Genomic DNA, 21,392 nt, shown 5'->3' on the forward strand with positions numbered 1-21,392 from the left:
CAACAATTTTCTTTCTTCTTTTCTTGCCTTGGGACTCTGTGGATTTAAACTTGTGCCAGTTGGAATGGAGTGAAATGGAATGAGGTGGTGAGTTGCTTTCCGCAACTAAGAGGATATGCAAGTCTACATATAGAGAGCGGGCAGAAATCTAGTCATTACTTGAAAAAGTAACTAGCGCAGAAGTAACGTAGAAATAATCTCGGAACTAATGGATACATTCAAAAAATTGAATGGACAAAGCATGTCTAGGAAACCTTAGAGAAAACATTATACTCGAAAGTATCGGGGTAAAAAGAAGCAAAGATTCCTGACATAAAAAAGTTGGCTCTTTTTTGCAGAAATGGAATAGACTTAGAAGTACTGGGTAAAACCAACTTCTTAGTAGTACCAGTAACATAGTAAACTGAGTATTTTTCAACAGAAAAATAGTGGATAAATGCCATGTCACAACTAAAAAATATTGGACTTATACCATGATTAGATACAAAGACAAACCGAAATAGCTCGGAAGTGTCGTGGACAATGTTATACTCGAAGGAGTCAGAGCTAACAAGAAAGGTTTTTAGAGGAAACATGGCTCACTAGAACAAACATGGACGGTAGTTCCAACCTATGAACATAATTGTCGAGAAGGGTTAACTCGCTCTATACGGGCTCGGTAGTACCGAGTAGAAAAACACAATGGTACCGGGGTGTTTAAAAACATAGGTAGAATTGTTAACGTGGATTCTTTGGAACTTTACTGTGGATCTTGTCTTGGGACTCAAACCAAATTACGGTTGCTTGTGCCCCTCAATTGATGTCATTAATCAACAAAAACCCAATAGCAATAGGCGGTGTCCAAGAGATGCACATTTAGGCTAGTTCCAATGCATTGGTGCTTACATGAGGTGCTAAGCACATTAAAAACTTTAGCAACTAAAGCTTCCAATGCATAGGTGCCTAACTTGTTGGTGCTAAGCATCCTTCATTTAATGATTTTGCAACTAAAGTTCTTCATGCATTGATAAGATCCTTCCAATTTAAGTGTTTTACCTAGGTTCTCGTGCTTGGCATTATTTCTTCCTGGGGTCACCACACTCATCTATATCCTCTTAATTACCTTGCCACGTCAGAATTTTTGCCTACATGACAGCCTTAGCACCTGTACAAGGTGGAGCATTGGGAGGGGCCTTACTTCAACAGCAATGGTCCATGTTATGTTGCGCCTTCACACTATATAGTCTTCTTCTTTTTTCGCGGGGAAACACACTGTAAGGTCAACCTAAAGAAACAACAACTACATAGTACCTAGTTGTAGCATTGTCAAGGAAACCACCGGCTCATGAAAAAATATGTAGAGTTCCGTTTGATCATCAGCTGTCATTTCGTCGTTCGAGTGAGTGTGTGTGTATGACTGACTCAGGCACCTGTTGCCTTTACTACTGTAACTACTCACACACACTAGAATAAATATGTAGAATTCCGAATTCGAATCAAGGAGTACTATTGTGATGATGACCCACAAGAATTCGAATCCGTCCGTCTACAGATCCAACAAGATGGTCCAACAAGAGCATCTCTGACGGTCCACGCGCATAGTAACAATGATGGCCGCAAAGAACTTGTACGACACTCACAATGGGCATGTTTGGTTGCCCGCATTAGGCCCAGTCTGGCCCGCGCGGGAAGAATTCGGCCCGTTTGGTTTCTTCCATTCACTGTGCGGCCCGCATCGCACGAAACTTAAAGCACGTCCAAGCCAGGCCAGGGAAAACGCATGAATCGGCAGTAGCTTGCGAGCCTGGCTCAGGCGAGGCAGGGAAGGGCCATGTCGCGATTAGCTCACAGCCCTCTTCCTTTTCATATTGTCCATCATTGCCTACTCCTAATCGCAACTAAAAACACTTGTGTTTCATTCTTAGGACCACCCAAGGGACGCTGAGTTTCTCAACACACCCATCCAGACTACATCCAGATGCAGCACATCTTCTCCTTCGGGCTGGCAACTGGGAAGCATGCCATGGGCTCGGGTGAGCCTCTTGGTTCTCCCATGCCAGACTTCCCTGGGACACCGGACGTCGAGGTCCTTGATGGCCCTGACAAGCCCGCTGCGAAGCCCTTCGACAAGCCATTTGACCCCGTCCATGATAGGAAGAGGAAGAGAGGAGGCCTGCTGGAGGAGGAGATCAATGTCTTTTGTAGCATGACTGAGGCGGTGAAGGAGGTGGCAACAACCATCAGGGAGTGCAAGCCCCTCGACGTCCACCCTGACTTGTATGGCGCTGTCATGACCTAGGGTGGCTTCAGCAACGGGCTCTCATGGCAGCTCTCAGCCACCTTCTTGACAACAAGGCCCAGGATGTTGGGTTCGTTGCCATGGCCGACGCTCACAGGGTGATGTGGCTCAGGAGCTGGCTGGGCAAGCACTACTACTAGAGTAGTGCTGCCTGTGAGCGTGCATGATCCCCGACGGCGATGGCGGTGGCGACGACGACGACGATGACGACGTACATTTTGTGTAGCTAGGGCTCAAAAACTATTTGATGGTCTGTATATTTTGGTGAGGTGGTATATATTAACCCCTCACTCTGATGGTGAATTTGTGGTGGTAGGACGACACCCTCTTTTGAATGTGGTGGTAGGTTAACACCAAGGTAGTGCTAGGTTGAACTTGCTATCCGTATGATCATGCATGCTTTACTTCTGTTCTGCTTCATTGTTGTTTGTGTGCTACTTTGCTTGCTACTTGTGCTCCATTGATTTGCTGCTTCAACTCTTGCTCTTGTGCATTGCTAGGGCAAGTGGTATGTCGTGTTCATCGGTGAGGTTCCAGGGGTTTATAGTTCATGGGAAGAAGCCAATGCACAAGTGGCATCGTATAGCAACATCAACTATAGAGGGTTCAAGACTAGGCAGGAAGCAGAACAAGCTTACTCCATCTGGGTGCGAAAGCACGGAGGCAGCAGTGTTGACAGTGCCAAGGTTGGAGCTGTCAAAGTGGAAGCTGCTAAGGTGGATCGTCAGTTTGGGTTGAAGCTGAAGAACTTCATCATCTTCGCTCAGTTCATCATCATTGCTGTGTTGTGACGTTGGTGTGCTAGATGTGATTATTGTGGGTAAGCTCACCAACTGGGGTACAAGGTAAGCACAACATGTACGGCGTATCCATATGCCGCTAGGGCTAATGCAGCCAACCAAACAAAGTGCACTTGCGTATTACTTAATGCAGGAACACTAGATACGGGCAACCAAACTAGTTGCATATGGCGTATTAGGCCCTGTTTTTGCTCAACCAGGCTGGGTTGTGTTTAAAACTTGAACCAAACACGCCCAATAAGATTTCACACTGCACCAAACCAAAACTTTTATTACCAAACGCAACACTGGTACCCTAAAGAAAACAAAAACAAGGCAGCACTAGTAACTCAAGACCAATCAACCGCGTATGTTGACCAAATCAAATGCAGCCAACCGACATAGCGAAAATATAAGAATCAGCAACAAAATATTGCAGTTGCAACAAAGCAACTGCAAACAACTATTTTTCTCTGCCCCGATGTAGAAACCCAACCTTATCGTAATGGATGGAGGAAGAACACAAGAAGGAAGACAAGCTTATAAATGTTACATGATGGCATCTATAAGTGTGATGCAAAATCTCAGTGGTATTTTTCCAAAGAGGAAAAGTGGGCATTTCTCTGAATCGACAGAATTGCAGTGGCATTTATCTAATTAACCCCTTATATTTTGGTACCCAGCGAGGCCTTACCAACGAATCGCAGTGCTCCAGTTTATTCAAAATACCAGTGAACCCTCAGCAAACTAAAATGGCCATGCTAAATGAAGCTTGTCAGTTAGCCTTACAAGAATAATATAAATACCCTCTAAACTAAGGAGATGAAATGTATATGGCCGCCGCGCCGCCCAACATGTCGTGCTGATTTGAGGAGCTGACGAAGAACATAATCCAAACGAGGAGCATGCCCGCTTTCAGTATGGCAACGGGGTAGCTGCTGCCATTTTGCCGCTCAAAGAGAAAAGGAAAACAGGCGTTGCTGCCATTACCAGCTCATCAATTAGACGCCTTTGCGCCTCGAGCTTTCTGCAGACTACCCAAGACGCTGTCCACAAGCTTATCCTTGCTTTCATCCTCTTCCGAGTCTGATGAAACAAAGGAATACTGCTTCTGTGGCTGTTGCTGCTGCCTTGTGGCCCTCAGAGTGTCAAGGTAACCTGGACTGCTCCTGGAACAATCCATGACCCCGTCCTCTTGAGGTTTCTTGCCAGAGCCATCCTTGCTGCCGTTCCAGGAATCAATGATTTTCAGGAGCGAGCTCTGTTCAGCGCTTCTTCTGGGCTCTTGCTCTGCTTGATTCTCATCGTCAGAGAAATCATCTTCTGAGCAGGTGGGAGGCCGGTAGCAAGTTTCTTTATCAACCCCTTCAGCAGTTTTGGCAGTGGCAGATACAGGACCAAGTTCCCCCCAGATGGAATCATCGCCATTACTTTGATTCCCATCGCCCTTACTGCCACCCTGATCATTCCCATTTTCTGCAGGCAGAACCCTTGGAAATTTTACCCTTATACCAGGCATAATCTGCAACAGTGACTCAATGTCTGCATATCCAAGCTTCTGGTGGTCAAGCTCGTATCCGTGCTTCTGAGCAAACTGACGCTTGAAAATGCTGATGTTAAATCCATATTTGTATTGCAGGAGAAGGTCCTTCAATAGCTTGTGGCAATCAGACAATGTTTCCTCCCTGTTCGGAGTCCTATTTGTCCTACCTTTTTCACCGCCATATTTACCCTGCTCCAATGGCTTGACATTAAAGAGAGAACTCAGATCAAACTTGCTAGAATTTGGTGGAGTGGATGTTGTGCTAGAATTTGATGGAGTGCATGCTGTGCTAGAATTTGGTGGAGTGCTTGTTGTGCTGGAATTTGGTGGAGTGCGCGTTCTCTTTTGAGGGAGTGTAAGACGGAAAGGAAAATCGCTAGAAGGAGTTTCCTCGATCCATTTCTTTTCTGAAAGTAACAAATGGACCAGATGATTGACATCTTTCTCGACAAGGCCTTTGAGAGGCCAACAATCTAAATTCTGCAATCCATGTACCAACTCCTCCCTGCCAATAAAAGAATCATGTAAGAATAATCTCTCTTAAAGTGATCGAGCCAAACATGATTTGTAGTATTAGCTTATGTGAATCTGGGTTGGATCCATTTGTTTGCCTGTAATTAGTTCTGGAGTAGACAGCACATGCTCATGAAAGATATAGGTGCTCCGACTACTAAACTAACTATTTGAGCAACAATATTTACTGCAACATGATCATAACACATCCAAACAAATTAATGCGAAGTTTTAAAGCAGCAAGGCAAAATTGCAGAACTATGTTATCAGGCTACAAGATCTCATGCAAGCAAACCTATCTATAGATGGGCATATTTGTTGGCAGCACAAGGTATAAATCTGTTGGCAATGAATGCTATTTCCTTCTCCTTAGTTGAACTGGACAATCTACATACTGTATATTGCTTCAGACACACAAACAGAAATACTATAAATGTAAAGAATATATTACATGCAAGACTTCACTGGTAAAATCTTCAACACTTTCTGTTTATCATAAGTAAGAACTGAGATGACTACAAGGCATGGAATAAAATTATCAGTGTTAAAAGCTTTACCTTGTCTTTGCTTTCGAAACAAGCTCAGACCCAATGGGCTTCGATAGCTGTTTCCCTAGAACATCCCAAAAGTAAAATCTTGTGAATATTTTATTAACTACTTGCTGCTCATTTCCACAAGTTGAAGCCTTCAAAGGTTGAGATTCCTCAATTATGTCTGTCTTTGCTTCATCAATGCCATTTTTCATGGCTATACTGTTATCTCCATCCAATTTTCCAAATTTCCACCACCGCATTACCCAACTAAAAAAGCCCTTACTCATCTTGGATGTATCACCTCCATCTTTACACAATGGAACAGATGCAGGTCCAGTACATGGTTTCGAGTTCTGCAGAATAGGCGGATCCCTCTTTAACTTTTCTGTCTCTTCTGCATGTTTTTCAGAATGGTCATGGTCAGACAAAGTTGAAAAGTTAACAGTCATAGCTGCAGAGCCATCTGTTACATCTGAACTTCTGTTCTGGGAAGAGGTCTTATGGATCCTATTCAAAAGCCTGCTACATTGATCACTATTGCAATCTTGCTGAGGAGTTCCCAAATCAGCGACTTCAGCAGAAGTGCCTTCATGACATTGAGAAACCTCACGATTAGCACTCTCAGGGCCATTCCATAGTACCCAGATCCTTTTTAATAGTCCGTCACTGTCAACAGTATTTTCCACCCCTAAGAAAGAGGGAGTTCCAGCGGCATCAACTTCCTTGTGGTTGGCAGATGATTTTGGCCTTGTGGTTGGACTTTTTAATAGCCCATCACTGTTAACAGTATTTTCCACCCCTAAGGAAGAGGGAGTTCCAGGGGCATCAACTTCCTTGTGGTTGGCAGGTGATTCTGGCCTTGCATTCATATCAGCTGCTGGGCACACCTTTTGATCCTCAGGTAAGACATCTTGTGGGGAAGATGATACAGCAGATGCAGCTGGGTTCTCATATACAGTCTGCTTGAAGCTTCTGTCCCTGATGATACTTTGAGAACTTAGGGTTTTACAGTTTTGTTCAGGAGAAGAAGTGGACACGGAGGATGGAGGCTTCTTATCATTGTGTGTTGCTCGACCGCGGTTATTGTCCTTGCCATCACTTTCAACAGAACTCAGGGGCTCAAAACATTGTTCAGCAGGTTCCAGTAATTTTTTGTTCACCCCAACTACACATGGCTCTCTTAAAGCAGATGAACGAGTAACAAACTTCACAATATCTGGCATTGATAGGAGAAGGCAAGACAACTTTTTGTGGCCAAAGAAATCATTACCAAGAGGCACATTGTTCTTTTTGAGATGTTGAAGAAGAATTGAAAGCTTGACCCCACTAGGATACGAATTCAGTGCCTCTCGTATCCCATCAACCACATCTTTGGGGACTGCAGTAACTGCATTTTTGGGATTATGGCATATTACATCAGATGGTACTGGTGTTGCAATGGTTTCTTCTGATTCAGCTTCCACGAAGGGGTCGTCAAGGGCTCCTTTGTAGTGACCATACCAAGATCCAGATAAACCATCTGGTGGGTGGTTAAAACGCTTTGGTGAGAAATTTTCCCCTTTCACTAAAGCTTCCCAAGGCCACATAATCGTCGCTGCATTGCACAGTACACTGGTAGTTTTACCAGGACAAGCAAGTAGTATGTTATAGTTGCTCATTCGCAACCGATGCAAAATGTTGGCGAAATCTTTATCCCCAGATATGAGGAAAAAATGAGCTGGTGGAGGGTTCTGAGCAATCCAGTAGACAAGATCAGCCATAAATGACCGGTCAGAACTGTTCTTTCCACCTACATTATTGAAATAGCATTGTTAGTATTACAAGAGAAACCACAATAGCACATCAGCAAAGAATCTGAAAAGGAATAAAAGATAATACAGACCGCCAAATTAAACCCATTAAGCTACGCGGGAAGGGCGGCCAACCAGCTATGCCACGTGGCGCAAGCTGGTTGGCCGCGGTGAGAACTCTTTTGGAAAAAAAACAACCAGCTATGCCATGTGGCGCAAGCTGGTTGGCCGCGATGAGAACTCTTTTGGAAAAAAAATTAGATGGAGGTGTGGATTATTTTTTTATATGTATTTTTTTCTTTTTAGACGGAGATGGAGACATAACTCCGCCTATGTCTTCTAGGCATAGCCGGTCCCAAGCCCGGGTAAAGGAGGAGGGTTGTGATAGGCTTGGCTAGCCAACGTAAAAACTAGCCAGTCCCATGGGTATGAAACCCATTTGAGCGAGAGTAGTACTAGGATGGGTGACCTCCTGGGAAGTCCTTGTGAAAGGGTTTCATATCTAAGGGTTGTGATAGGCTTGGCGAGCCAACGTAAAAACTAGCCAGTCCTTTGGGTATGAAACCCATTTGGGCGAGAATAGTACTAGGATGGGTGACCTCCTGGGAAGTCCTCGTGAAAGGGTTTCATATCTAGCCTACCCCAACTTGTTTGGGACAGAAGGCTTAGTAAGTAAGTAAGTAACGGAGATGGGGACATCTGGTATTTTTTAAATGGAGGGTTATGCAAAGTGGCACTTGCTGGTAGGCTGCGGTGGTAGTTTTTTCTTTTTTCTTTTTTACCTTTTTTAGATGAAGGTGAGTATATTTTTTTCTGAGATGTTTTTTTAGACGGAGGAGAGGACTCTATGTATTTTATTTTAAGTGAAAACGTACGCACAACTTCCTCTCAAGCGGCGCCACAGGGTGGCGCCCCAACCACTAGTTTGAAGAAATTCGAGAGCACCAATGAGGATGCTAATATTGTTACTTAACAATTGTTAGCAAACAAACTCCTAGCACACCAATCCAAGCTTCAAAATACTAGTTCATCATATCGGTCTGGTCTTAACAGACTGATACGACAACAATATCATCTGACATGACCCGTACTGCGGTGAATATGACCGCAAAAATCGTCCGAAACTACAATAGCTGCAAAATCCTATATCTAGACCAATCCCACAATGCCATTCATGCAGTGAACCGTCAACCTAATCACATGATACCAGAGTTGCCTAAAATTGGGGAAACATGGCCACAGCACTGCCTAATATTTTATCGATCCAAAATATGTAAAAGAAACATCATGAATTTTGCCCATAAAATTTGAAGGAATGACTTACAGATTACTACGAAACGAATGATAAAATCTATACAGGTTATGCTTCTATAAGATCATCAAGCAGTGAAGACGTTATCAAATCGAGTGATTGCAAATCAAATAATCATTTCTCAGAGTCCTCTAATGTTGCTACGCTATAAAAATGAAGCACATCTCCCACAAATCTGAAGCAATATCAAAGCAAAGTTCTAACCTTTCTGGTGAGAAAACACACACACACACACACACACACACACACACACACACACGCACGCACACACACACACGCACACATGGTTTCCATTGTTCAATTCGACTCTATGCAACCCAAGTGTGTTCCATCCTGTCAAAGTAACTCATTCGTGGTATTCAATTATGTGAATGAAATAGTACAAATAAACAAAACGACACCGTGCGATTCATGACCGTCAACTCAAGCATACGTACTAACAGGGCAAAAAACATGGCAATGCATCGCAAACCAGCAGCAGCAGTGCAGCACAACAAGCGAAACGCACACGACTTTCCCCCCCCCCAAATAATAGAGAATCGCACAGAGATAAGGGAATGTAACGGAAAAGGAGAGGGGACGGGAGGACGCAACTGCTTGGGACGTGGGAGATGACGACGCCGGTGGCAACGAGCGCCTCCTGCGCGGCGCGGGAGAGCTGGACGACGTCCCCGAAGGCGGTGATGGAGAGCGGGCCGCGGACGCCGGCGGCGCGGAGCGCGGCGGAGACGCGCTGGGCGACGCGGCAGACGTTGACGTTCTGGGGGACGTGGCAGTTCTCGAAGTCCCACCACACCGACACCTTGACCGCCTTGCTCTCCTCCTCGTGCTGCCGCCGCAAGCCGGGGCTTCCCGCCGCCTCCGACGCCGAGCTGAGGCGGCGGCGGTGGGCGTGTCCCTGGTAGCGGCAGAGGTGGGCGCCGGCGGAGGGGAAGCGGCGGAGGAGGAGCTGCGGCGACATGGCTGGGGGTTCGGATCGGCGCCGCCTCTCCCTCTGGGCCGGGGTGGGCTTGCGGTTCGTTCCAGGGTTTTGTTAAACCCCATTTTAACAGCAGTCGTAAAACGCCCACCGTCCGATGCGCTCCGGACGGCTGTGATCTGGCGGAATGGTCACACCACTCAGCGGTGGCAAACACATTTCTCTCGGTGTGTTTTTTGAGAACAAAAACGCATTTCTCTCACTAGCCAGCCCGGGATGCCCGCTTAATCCCTGGGCGTCTGGGCCGGATCATCAACCCCTCCAAGCTCCTGTCTGCTCCGGCGACGGCGACGGCGACGGCGACGGGCCGCCGGTTGCCTTCCTCCTCCTCCGTCGACCAAGGTTAGCCAGCCCCCTCCTCCTATTCCACCTCCCTTTGCTTATCCGTCTTTATCCGGCACCACACTGATGAGCTCGTCGCTCTAGATCCACCAACGCCAGCACCGCCTCCTCCTCTTCTTTCAGCTACTCGTCACATCACCAGTGAGCACAGCCTCCTCCTATCCCCTGGATCTTGCAAGCAAACCTCTAATTTCTTTTGGTTGGCAATAAACATTAGATATTTGACACCTTATCATGTTCAAAATTATTATAATTGGAGTTGTAGCCGCCGGTTTAGGCTGCACCTGCGAGTGTGATCTCCTGTATGTCTCTAGGTCTATGTAATTTGAGTTGTTTTTTACCTGCAAACCCCCGTTTGGGAACATTGAACTGTTACGTTGGTTTCCTTCTCAGTAATGGAACCGGGGATTTAAATCCATGTTTATCTAGTACAAAATATATTATTATAATTGAAAACCTTTCATGCTCAATTCTTTTCCCAATTACGCTAGTGATTAGTCATGGTGTGTCAATATTGTAAAAAAAATAAGATGAATTGGTTATATGATACATGGCTTATGTTATTTCAGATTTCACACACAATGGATGGGCAAAGCAGAAAGCACAGGATTTTGATGGTGTCCGACTTCTTCTTCCCAAACTTTGGTGGTGTGGAAAGCCACATCTATTATCTATCGCAGTGCCTCCTTAAGCTTGGCCATAAGGTCTTTCCCTAATAAACTACTTTTTATTATCCTGCTTTCGTCATTTATGCTTCGAGAATGTAAGATAAGCTACTGGGTGTGCATTTCATTCGTCCACTCGCATCAGTCGAATGGCGGAGACAGGCCCCAGGCAGCCTGGGCCGTGAGGCCCAGCCCTACTACAGTGCACGAAGGCGGCCTGGGGCCTGGCCCATTCCTGGCGCCGCCACTGCTCATCACTCTGTATGAATGCATCATTTTTACGGGATTTTTGGAGCATGCACATATACTGAGTTTCTGTTTGAGGATGTACTGCTTGGGAGACCTTACCTTCTTATGAACACAATGAGCATAAGTTTGTGCAAAGTAACTTATGCTACTATTTCTAGGTCGTACAAACTTTTGAGCGAGTTCAATTTGTTATTCTATAGGTTGTTGTCATGACACATGCATATGGAAAACGTTCTGGAGTACGATATGTTACTGGCGGCTTGAAGGTTTATTATGTGCCGTGGAGGCCATTCCTGATGCAGAATACACTACCTACATTATTCATGACATTTCCAATCATAAGGACAATTCTTATTCGTGAGAGGATATCTGTTGTGCATGGACATCAGGCCTTTTCAACACTGTGCCACGAAGCGTTGATGCATGCTAGGACAATGGGGTACAAAGTTGTCTTCACAGATCACTCGCTTTATGGTTTTGCTGATGTTGGAAGCATTCACATGAATAAGGTGCTGCAGTTTACTCTTGCAGATATTGATCAGGCCATATGTGTGTCTCATACAAGCAAAGAGAACACTGTCTTGAGGTCAGGGATATCTCCGGACAAAGTTTTCATGGTTCCCAATGCAGTGGATACTGCAATGTTTACTCCCTCCTCCAACCGCTTAAGCTGTGATGAAATCATTATTGTTGTGATAAGTAGATTGGTATATCGAAAAGGTGCTGACCTTCTTGTTGAAGTCATTCCAGAAGTATGCCGTCTATTTCCAAAGGTGGGTGATAGCTAGTAACTACAGCACTCTTTGCATGAGATAGGAAAAGGTTAAGTTCATGTATGTTCTAAGGTGGAACAAGTTCGTAATTCAGCATATAGACATACTGTTTTCGTAACTGTCATCCTTTCTGGTCTGATACATATAATAAATTGCCTGACAGTTCAGCTTGATAGAATGTTTTGGTTCATATGTTATCATCTTGCATCTTTACTTTCTTACTCTTATCTTGTTTTGGACTTATAGTGGATTATGTTCCCTCAGTTAATAAATCTATGGATTTGTCAGGTTCGCTTTATTGTTGGAGGTGATGGTCCAAAACGTGTGCGGCTTGAAGAGATGAGGGAGAAGTTCTCCCTTCAGGATAGAGTTGAGATGTTAGGGGCTGTACCTCATGCTCAAGTACGATCTGTTCTGATATCCGGTCATATATTTCTGAACAGGTACCTTTCTGAGTTTTCATTCTTTTGTGTTCAAAATATCTAGATTATTGGTTATATATGTGCCTTTTTCTGTTCTTAATGTATTTTTACTTTACCATCGATTATTGTATACTCTGGTGTGTTGAAATAGTCTTGTCAGGTTCCAATTTTATGTTTTTTTGTTGCGACAAAGGAAGTTGCATTTACCAAACTGTCCATTGAATTCTAAAAGTCCAAGGCATCGGTGGCAATGATCATTGCTATTCACAGAGTAGCTAAAATTGTTGTACTAGAATGTCTGAAATGATTAGCGCTCTCCTCGAACAGATACTTTGAGCCGCTTTGGATCTTTTCTGTAGTTGGTCATATTTGTACCATATTATTGAATTGTTCCTGTGAGCCTCTGGTGCTTCCAACATGCATGTACAATATCATTTGATAAAATGTAATGATGTTGTGGGTGTATTTCTTGTGAAATTATAAGTATATATTTCATGGATCTAATGCAAAGAAAGAGAAGTGCTTTTGGTTTCGTTTTTTTCACTTACATAATCCTATATTATTGGGAAACTAGAAGGTGGATGAGTTAACCTTGTTTATGACAGTTGTGCATAGTGCAATTAACTATAGCAATACTGAGACGTAAAATGTAACCTTTGCTACTGTAGTTCGCTTACAGAAGCATTTTGCATAGCCATTCTGGAAGCAGCAAGCTGTGGGCTTTTGACAGTAAGCACTAGAGTCGGAGGGGTTCCAGAGGTATGCCCTTTATGATTTCATAGTTTCTTTTGTGGAGAGCCATAAATTTCATCTAGTTGGACAATTTGCAGACAAATTACTCCTTTTCAGGTTCTACCAGATGACATGATAGTACTTGCAGAACCAGATCCAGAAGATATGGTACGGGCTGTGAGGCAAGCTATCGACATACTTCCTGGTATAGATCCCCAAATTATGCATCGCCGGGTGAGTTTCAACTCTATGCACCTAGCTGACCTTACTGCACCAGCTTTTTTTAGTAGAAAATTAACATGCAAGTTCTCTTGGGCTTATTCAAATCTAATGTGCATTGTAGATGAAAAAACTCTACAGTTGGGATGATGTGGCCAAAAGAACAGAGATTGTCTACGATCGTGCAATGCAGTCATCAAACACTAATTTGCTAGATCGTCTTCCCCGGTGAGTATAAGGCAGAACACGGACTGTAAATTCATCTTCTGTCACTCATTGCAGAGTAGTTATAGCTGAAGATAGGTTTTTCCTTTGGATTGCCACCTGTCCTTGCATATATTGTATGTCAAAGTGCTAACTCTCCATTTTCTATATTTCATACTCCCTCCGTCCCAAAATAAGTGTCTCAACTTTGTACTAACTTTAGTACAAAGTTGTACTAGGGTTGAGACACTTATTTTAGGACGGACTCTGTCCCAAAATAAGTGTCTCAACTTTGTACTAACTTTAGTACAAAGTTGTACTAAGGTTGAGACACTTATTTTAGGACGGAGGGAGTATAATGATTAGTTCTACTGGTCAAAGTGTGGGCAATACCGCCACAGTTTTGCATGCAAACGCAAAAGGAAGTCACTGACGTTGTGTTTCCGTAATGTTGTAGATATCTCACATGTGGAGCTTGGGCAGGCAAGCTGTTTTGCCTCGTTATGATCATAAATTACCTTGTGTGGTGCCTTCTAGAATTCCTGCAGGTATTTCTTTTTTACCTAGGCATTTCTTATTTTCTGGAGATTGATGAGATTATAACGGGGTTTCTCTCCCTCTCAGCCTGCTGAAGGTATTGAAGAAGTCCCAGATATAGGGCCACTGCACATTCATTCGGATTCAGTAGATGACCAGTGCGAAGCGCAACGAAATTGAACTGTTTTGCAACCATTGTGGCATGGATCATATTGGAGGTCGTGATATCTATTTTAGGCTGGCTCTCACTCTGGAATTTCTTTCGGTGTTTCCCGGTTCTGCATTGACTGTTTTGGGAACAAGTCTTTGGCGAATGAGATAACTATGAAATCATTTCGTCATACCAAATACTGGAAACAATCGTGTTGCATAAAGTTAATGGTGTGAGTACTTAATGCCATTCCCAACTTTTCATCTCATGTGTCTCTTGTTCCAATCGTCGGACATCAGCTGCTTCTTGGTGCTAGTTTCTACCACTAGAGATATGACGGTCTTTGGTATTAACTACTCCCTCCGTTCCATAATATAAGAACGTTTTTAACGCTACACTAGTGTTAAAAACGTTCTTATATTATGGGACGCTCTAATATTTCTTTCCAAAGGGAGTAGAAGGAAAGCCGCGTGTTGCTGCGGCGGCGGGGGGGATTAGCCTAAACGCGCATGTGACACACACAGAGTATATGTTGTTTCTCTTATTGCCAATATACAGATTGTATGCTTATTGTTCAGTCATTGACGGAAAATATATTTTAAAATGTTCACAAATTTAAAATTTTGTCTATCGATCAGCGTAGGAGCATCCACAGCCCACAACCGCAAGTGTTCAAGTGTGAATAAGCATAACCGCAGCCCACAACTGATCCACTCCTTAACATGTGGGGCAACAAATGCAAAATCTTCCTTGATGCGCCATAAGGCTCCAATCCTGGGGAGAACTTGAGAGATTTTGAAATTTGTTTTGTCCTGAATTTGGCTCGCACGAGAACATGGGGAGTTTGTATTTATTTGAGCAATTGATTCTTCTTCTTTTTTCTGTTTTGAGATAGCCCCCGCTCTTTTCAAAACCTAGACGTATCTGTGAAGTCGGAATTGAACGTGACATCACATGTAAGTCAGAAATTCAACTTGTGTATTGTATAACTGCACAAAGCATGGAGAAACACGGTGTTGCTTTCAGAGACAACTTCAAAATGATATCTGAAGCAGTTATAAGGTATAACTATTTATCACCCTTCCAAGTCAATCCAACATTCTAGGTTTCGAAGTAGATTTTGCACAATATAACTGCCGCTACAAGCGGATGGGCTCATAGCCCAGTCGCTAGAGGGCAGCGGCGCCTCTCAGCTGGCGCGGGGCAGAACCTTAGTTCGGATGCGTGTCTCACTGTCTCTCTTAATTAAAAAAGCCGTAGGGGGCTCCTCCCGCTACTGATCTAGTTTCTTTTAGTTGGCGCTACATCTCATTTTCAAAACTACTTCTCGAGTTTCAAAAAATGTAAGATATACATTGTGAACCTGTCGAAAATCATTGAAAAGTGCGACTTGTAGGGTGTGACACTCTGGAGTGAACATTTTCATAACTAGGAAATGATGCAGTTGAGAACGAAAAGTGCAGTTGAGAAAGAAAGTGATACTCTATTTCTTTACAGAGGGAGTACAAATTATTGGCCCCCTTCAAAGCATTTACAAGTCAGTTGTTAGCTCAACATTTTTGCAGAATTAACAATACTCACAATGGTCTTTATGGGGAAGATACCGCTAACAAACAACACTCAATCCACATGTCATCAACTAGACTACACTGTGTACAACAAGTAAATACCGAGCCATATACCAAAATAGGATCTCAAGAGCGAGTCAAGACCGACAAAGAGAGCAGGTCCGCTTGAACCCTATTCGAAGTTATGGACCCCAAGTGTGACTCTTTGTTTTAAAACTTTCGGTCAATACATTTTCAATCATGGTAGTATAACGAAATCTAGCGACGATTACAAGCATTGAAGCGAGCCGAATGCATGCCAACGTCATTGTCCCTCGCTAATCGGACAAAAACTTGTTGTAGTAGACAATTGGAGGTCGTGCTAATGTCTCGAAGGACACCACCCAAACAAAGACGAACATAGACTGGATCCAAACAAATCCATCAAAGACCAGCATCGATCGAATCTCGCAAGAACAGTCAGAGACACATCTGCACACCGCCCTACGACAACACTAGAGGCACCGTCGGGGCGAGGCTGAGCGAGAGGAACTTATTCTATCATCAGAAAGCCGCCGCCGCCTTGGCCCTCTAAGCAAGAAGAACCCTAACCGAAAACTTGTAACTAAAAGCTGAGTTGGAGCCCTCCCGGCAAGAGTCGGGTCCACCGCGCCTCTATGGCCCTAAGGCCACCAGAGACGAGGCAAACTAGCGGCAGCGCCAAGGGAGACAGGGAAACCTAATTGCCTTCTCGCCCAAAGACGCGAGGCAACATAAAAAAATGCTCGTGGGTGTATCAATAGTTTTTAGTACTCCTTCCTAAATATAAGTCTTTGTAGAGATTCTACTAGGTGGACTACATACGGAGGAAAATGAATGAATCTACTCTTAATATGCATCTATATACATCCGTATGTGGTTCATAGTGGAATCTCTACAAAGACTTACATTTAGGAACGGAGGGAGTATGTTGATAGGAACATGTCTACATCTAGAATGAAAATCATGTGTGTCCCTGGAGCTCAGCAAAACCAAATGTATCTGTGCACGGATGCAGAATCAACGCATCAAACAAATGTGTTTGTGCACAGATTCCGAAGACATAAACAATATGCCATCCATGTGAGTGCAGTTTTTGTGTGTTCCCTGTATTTTAGGGCACACACAAAAAATGCCCTCAACCCAAGCAGGACGAGAAATTAATCCAAAAAGTATTGAGAAGGATAATAACAGAGAAGATACACGGAAGTAATAAAAACCAATTGCACAAAACCGGGCGAAATGTTGCTAGCATTTCAAGATTTTGACCAAGCTATCTTTCGGACATTGTTAGGAAGCCACGCGTGTTTCGCCGACATAACTGACTTGTGCATTTTTTCCATATTCCACTTACAGAGTACTGCATGGTATCAACTTGGTATCAGCTACGACTCCAGATCGCTCAAGTCCGTGGAACCAAGTTTGTTGCTTCCTATGCAATTGCAGGTGAGGAAGATATGCCAGTGGGGAGAAAATTTCAGGGCGTTTAAGAGCTGCGCTAACTGAATCGGCTGCATAGTCAACCTGTAAAAGAATACAAGTCCAGTAATTAGCTACTGGTTGGTTAAGCTTCTGTACAGGGGTATCTGAAAAAATGTCAAGCATGCATTGCATTGGATAACCTAATCAAATGGCATGTTAAATTTAATTTAACTAATGGCCACACATGTGAAAGTTGTGTGCTTCAGCATCTACATTGACAACAATATTGTCGAGTATTATTATGAAACAATGACTAAAATGCGCAAATGATCTGCATGGTTGATGACATGAATGGTCAACTAGCAATATTCAATATTCATGGAGAAAAAGGATCATATTTGTCTTATAATGTTTACAACTTTGCGCATGGTACATATAAAGTACTACTCCCTCCGTAGTGATCTAAACGCTCTTATATTTCTTTGCAGAGGGAGTAACATCTACCACAATCTGACCACAATAATGCCCTTCAGATATTAACAGGACAACATATACATTTGTTCTTGGGCAAAGACATGGGTAGAAGTTCTGTTGACACTGTATATTGGGCAAAAGCATGGAGTCATACATTTTGTAAACTGGTGACATATAAATGGAATTAACAGATGCCCAATTTGCTTTTCATCAACAGATTGAGTCAAAGTTAAAACAGCTGGCCTGAAAAGCACGTGCTGACTAACAAGGAGCAACTGAAAAGGGAGTACTGCATCATTTAAGCTAGCGTAGTGACTAGTGAAGGAAAAAATGTAATCCAACCAAGTTGATCCAGAAGAAAAAGGTCTAATTTTTGTCCCTCAGCCATTAACACGCCTTATTGCAACCCAAGTTTGAATACATTTAATTTTCCCCCTAAATTCTCAATACCGGTGCAGTGACTTGAAGGTGTGATCAGGGGCCAAGCCAGTGGTGGGACAGGCGTATTAGGGCTGGAGGTGGATGAGCAACCAGATGCAGTAGTGGCAGACCAAGGGTTTCTTGCCATCTGCCACCATGGATAGTACCGTTGGGATTTGCGGTGGCAGGCTGGGTGGTAGTGATGGCAAACTTCTTCAGGTGTACTGGCACTGTAAGTAGCTTGAAAGTTGGTTGGCAGCTGCCATGGATAATGGCAGCAGTGTCCATGGTGAAGACTGAAAAGAAAGATAGTGTCCATAGAGTGGAGAGGCTGATAAATGAATCCATTTGTTTAATACATAATGTTCATTTGCTGATCCACCACCTATATGCTTACTAGTACACAATAGCATGCCACATCAAAAAAACCACAAACGAGCCGGCATTGGGATCTAATTGGATGGTATTGATATATGAGGGTGCAGATAAAATGATGGTCTAACAGAAGAGGGAAGTTAAACACTGGCAATAGTTGAGAGTTCAAGATTAGACTTTCCCAAGATGAAACATAAATATGAGTATCAGCCTCTCCACTATATATCTCTATTTGTCTCCCTTTTCTCTATCTGTCTCCCAGGATGTTAAAGATCTGTTAATCTTTACTGAACATTCACCAAATGAAACAAGAATATGAGTATCTTTAACCTCAGAAGAAATTCAATTGAAAATTGTTGAGTCGTGTGGTGTTCTGGTTATTTTTAAAAAAAGACTAAGATTAATTTCTAATTTTAAATAGAATTAGAATTTTTCTAATTCTTATGTATATCCACCGATTATCTCTTAACAAGTTAACATCATCCCATGCTGACAAGCCAGCCCAGCTAATCGCTTGCTTCTTTTAATGCCAAGTACGAAAGATGATCGATGAGTCTGCCATGGCACTACAATATAAGGTGCGAAAGACTATGGAAACTACACTGATGGTTACTACCTTTTTTTGTGAGGGATTGGTAACTAACTACACTATGAAGCAAGTTTTTTTTAGTAAGAGATATAGTTAGGTTATGAAGGACGGGCGTCGTGCAGTGGTAGTCTCTCCACTTGTGGCCTGGTGGTCCTGGGTTCAAACCAACCTCCTTGCAGAATTACTATGCAAGGGTAAGACTGTCTAGAAATTCCCTTCCCTAACCCCACCTTGTGTGGGAGCCTTCGGCACTGGGTACGCCCTTTATATAGTTAGGTTAACTTACGTATATGTGCAATATCACAACGCAACCTACTTTTGTAGGAAAGGCAACCTACGTATTGCTAAAATGTTCATGGGGTACTTCAATTTTGTGAACTTACTAGAACATAATTTTGAAAGCAACCATAGGTTCATCTCTTGTGCACATAGTATATGTTAAATCTAATCTCGTGAGCTACAACTGATACGCAAAATACTCTGACTGTAAACCTAAGAATCCTAACAAATCTCGAAACCAAGCGAAACGTTGACTGTAAACGCCAAACAAGAAACTACTAGTAATGACAGTGGAAAACTCTGCTTATCTGATCCTACCAAGTATCAATCCAAGTAAATAATAACAAAACCATTCGAGAATCATTCAATCAGGTCACGCGGTAGTTTCTAATCTTAGGTTTACAGTCAGCTCGCTCAAAGCCCATCAAAGCCCGAATTGAGCAAGCAACCAAACAAAATTATAATTCGGATAAGCTATTCGCAGGAAAATAATAAAAAAAAGAATCAGCACGCTCGTGTTTCTAATCTGTACAAAGTCGTTTACCGAAGATGCAGCCGCGCTCATCAGCGACTGAGCCATCGGTAGTATGCAGAACCTGGAACACAGGAGTGGGCAAAGAATCAGTACACGTGGGCATTGGGGGTAAAATTTAAGGACTCGGAAGAAGGCCGCCGTAGTGTGCTGGAGCGCGGGCGGACGGCGAGAGAATACTAACATTCCCCTGCCACCGGAGAGGGCGGCGACGGCCGGGTCCGTCCATTCGTCGAAACTGAGGGGGAGAAGAAAGCAAACGAGATGGTCAGCCAAAGCGCAGCGGGAGCAGAACCGGGAGAGAGAGGGTAAAAGGGTTAGAGGTCGGTGTACTCGTACATCCATCCGTAGCGCCGGTCGAATACGAAGCGGCGCTGGCGGCGGCGGAGGTCAGCACGCGGCGGATTGGGGGAGGAGGAAGAGGCTTCTGCCGCCGCCATACTCTTCGACGATAAGTTACAGCGGTAGAGGACGGCCTTGTCTTCTTAATAATGGGCACGCTTTCGCGAATATGTAACGGCAAAACATCAAATAGACACAAAAGTGGTCGTGCCGGAGTGGTTATCGGGCATGACTAGAAATCATGTGGGCTCTGCTCGCGCAGGTTCGAATCCTGCCGACCACGTTTCTTTTGTTTTTCATCTATGCATTTTCTTTTTAATTTGTTGTTTATGTTTTGTTCATCTATGCATTTTTCTTTTTCATTTGTTGTTTATGCTTTGGTCCATAAGGTTCGAATCCTGCCGACCACGTTTCTTTTGTTTTTCAACTATGCATTCTCTTTTTATTTTGTTGTTTATGTTTGTTCATCTATGCATTTTCTTTTTAATTTGTTGTTTATGTTTTGTTCATCTATGCATTTTTCTTTTTCATTTGTTGTTTATGCTTTGGTCCATAAGGTTCGAATCCTGCCGATCACGTTCTTTTGTTTTTCAACTATGCATTTTCTTGTTCATCTATGCATTTTCTTTTTAATTTGTTGTTTATGTTTTGTTCATCTATGCATTTTTCTTTTTCATTTGTTGTTTATGCTTTGGTCCATAAATTATTTTAATTTCCTTTTAAATTTGTTGTTTTATGTTTTAGTCCAGAAAATATTTTAATAGAGTGTTATTCCATGTATTTTGTTCCATAACACGCATCTTTGTAAAAATCCGTCTATTTTAATATTTTGTTTACTGTTGGAGTATTGGCGTTACAAACGTTTTGGTCTATGGAATATTTTTATCAAGAGCATTATTCCATAATGCTTAACTTTGGAGTGCTGGTGTTAGGAATGTTTGCGCATCTTCATGGGAGTCTCAGAGAGCAGTCATACCCTTTATCTTCAGTAATTGGGGAAGGAGAGTTAATATTGAAAGTGTTGTCTAAACATGTAATGCACTGGTATCATAAGGTGTTATAAAACTATTTTTAATCCGTTTTCGCGACGGCATTTGAAACCGTCGTCAAGTGAGTGTGGGTAATAGGGGGTTCTTCCCACACGACTCAGAAACCCTCGGGGATGGACGGGCGGCTACTGACGATCGTCACAGAATAAACGTATGAGAAGCCGTCCCAGTCCCACACATTACATCTCAACGTTACGTTTCTGATCAGAGAGACATCCCAAATGTTTACGTCGTTATAGTCGTGTGAAAAAGGTGGACATCAATATTTAATCTGCCGATATGTTTGTGATAGGTACGTTATTG

At 43.2% G+C, this 21,392-nt stretch overlaps 3 protein-coding genes and 1 non-coding gene across 5 annotated transcripts; 2 read left to right on the top strand and 2 right to left on the bottom strand.

Annotated features, from left to right (window-relative positions):
• Positions 1-3,587: 3,587 nt before the first annotated feature.
• Positions 3,588-9,746, bottom strand: LOC119308197. Its single transcript, XM_037584317.1, has 3 exons — positions 9,343-9,746; positions 5,671-7,435; positions 3,588-5,105 (listed from the first exon to the last, which is right to left on the bottom strand). The coding sequence occupies exons 1-3, from the start codon at positions 9,707-9,709 to the stop codon at positions 4,055-4,057; spliced, it is 3,183 nt and encodes a 1,060-aa protein (XP_037440214.1). The 5' UTR covers positions 9,710-9,746; the 3' UTR covers positions 3,588-4,054.
• A 183-nt stretch (positions 9,747-9,929) lies between these two features.
• LOC119308198 (phosphatidylinositol N-acetylglucosaminyltransferase subunit A-like) lies at positions 9,930-14,289 on the top strand. Of its 2 annotated transcripts, XM_037584318.1 has the most exons (10): positions 9,951-10,069; positions 10,154-10,210; positions 10,639-10,773; positions 11,184-11,756; positions 12,045-12,199; positions 12,847-12,937; positions 13,028-13,144; positions 13,254-13,357; positions 13,791-13,881; positions 13,958-14,289. In XM_037584318.1, the coding sequence occupies exons 3-10, from the start codon at positions 10,651-10,653 to the stop codon at positions 14,048-14,050; spliced, it is 1,347 nt and encodes a 448-aa protein (XP_037440215.1). In that variant the 5' UTR covers positions 9,951-10,069; positions 10,154-10,210; positions 10,639-10,650; the 3' UTR covers positions 14,051-14,289. The 2 variants fall into 2 exon arrangements, with proteins under 2 accessions (XP_037440216.1, XP_037440215.1); XM_037584319.1 differs by lacking the exon at positions 10,154-10,210 and having other exon boundaries at positions 9,930-10,069.
• Positions 14,290-16,767: 2,478 nt separating this feature from the next.
• On the bottom strand, positions 16,768-20,174 carry LOC119308200. The gene is made up of 4 exons (XM_037584321.1): positions 20,038-20,174; positions 19,883-19,936; positions 19,711-19,762; positions 16,768-17,131 (listed from the first exon to the last, which is right to left on the bottom strand). Exons 1-4 carry the CDS (start codon positions 20,136-20,138, stop codon positions 16,958-16,960), a joined length of 381 nt encoding a protein of 126 aa, XP_037440218.1. The 5' UTR covers positions 20,139-20,174; the 3' UTR covers positions 16,768-16,957.
• A 67-nt stretch (positions 20,175-20,241) lies between these two features.
• TRNAS-AGA lies at positions 20,242-20,323 on the top strand. The gene has a single exon. It is a non-coding gene; the product is annotated as a tRNA-Ser (tRNA).
• The last annotated feature ends 1,069 nt before the right edge of the window (positions 20,324-21,392 follow it).

This window comes from Triticum dicoccoides, chromosome 5B (genome assembly GCF_002162155.2).
Source record: "Triticum dicoccoides isolate Atlit2015 ecotype Zavitan chromosome 5B, WEW_v2.0, whole genome shotgun sequence".
Lineage (NCBI taxonomy): Eukaryota > Viridiplantae > Streptophyta > Magnoliopsida > Poales > Poaceae > Triticum > Triticum dicoccoides.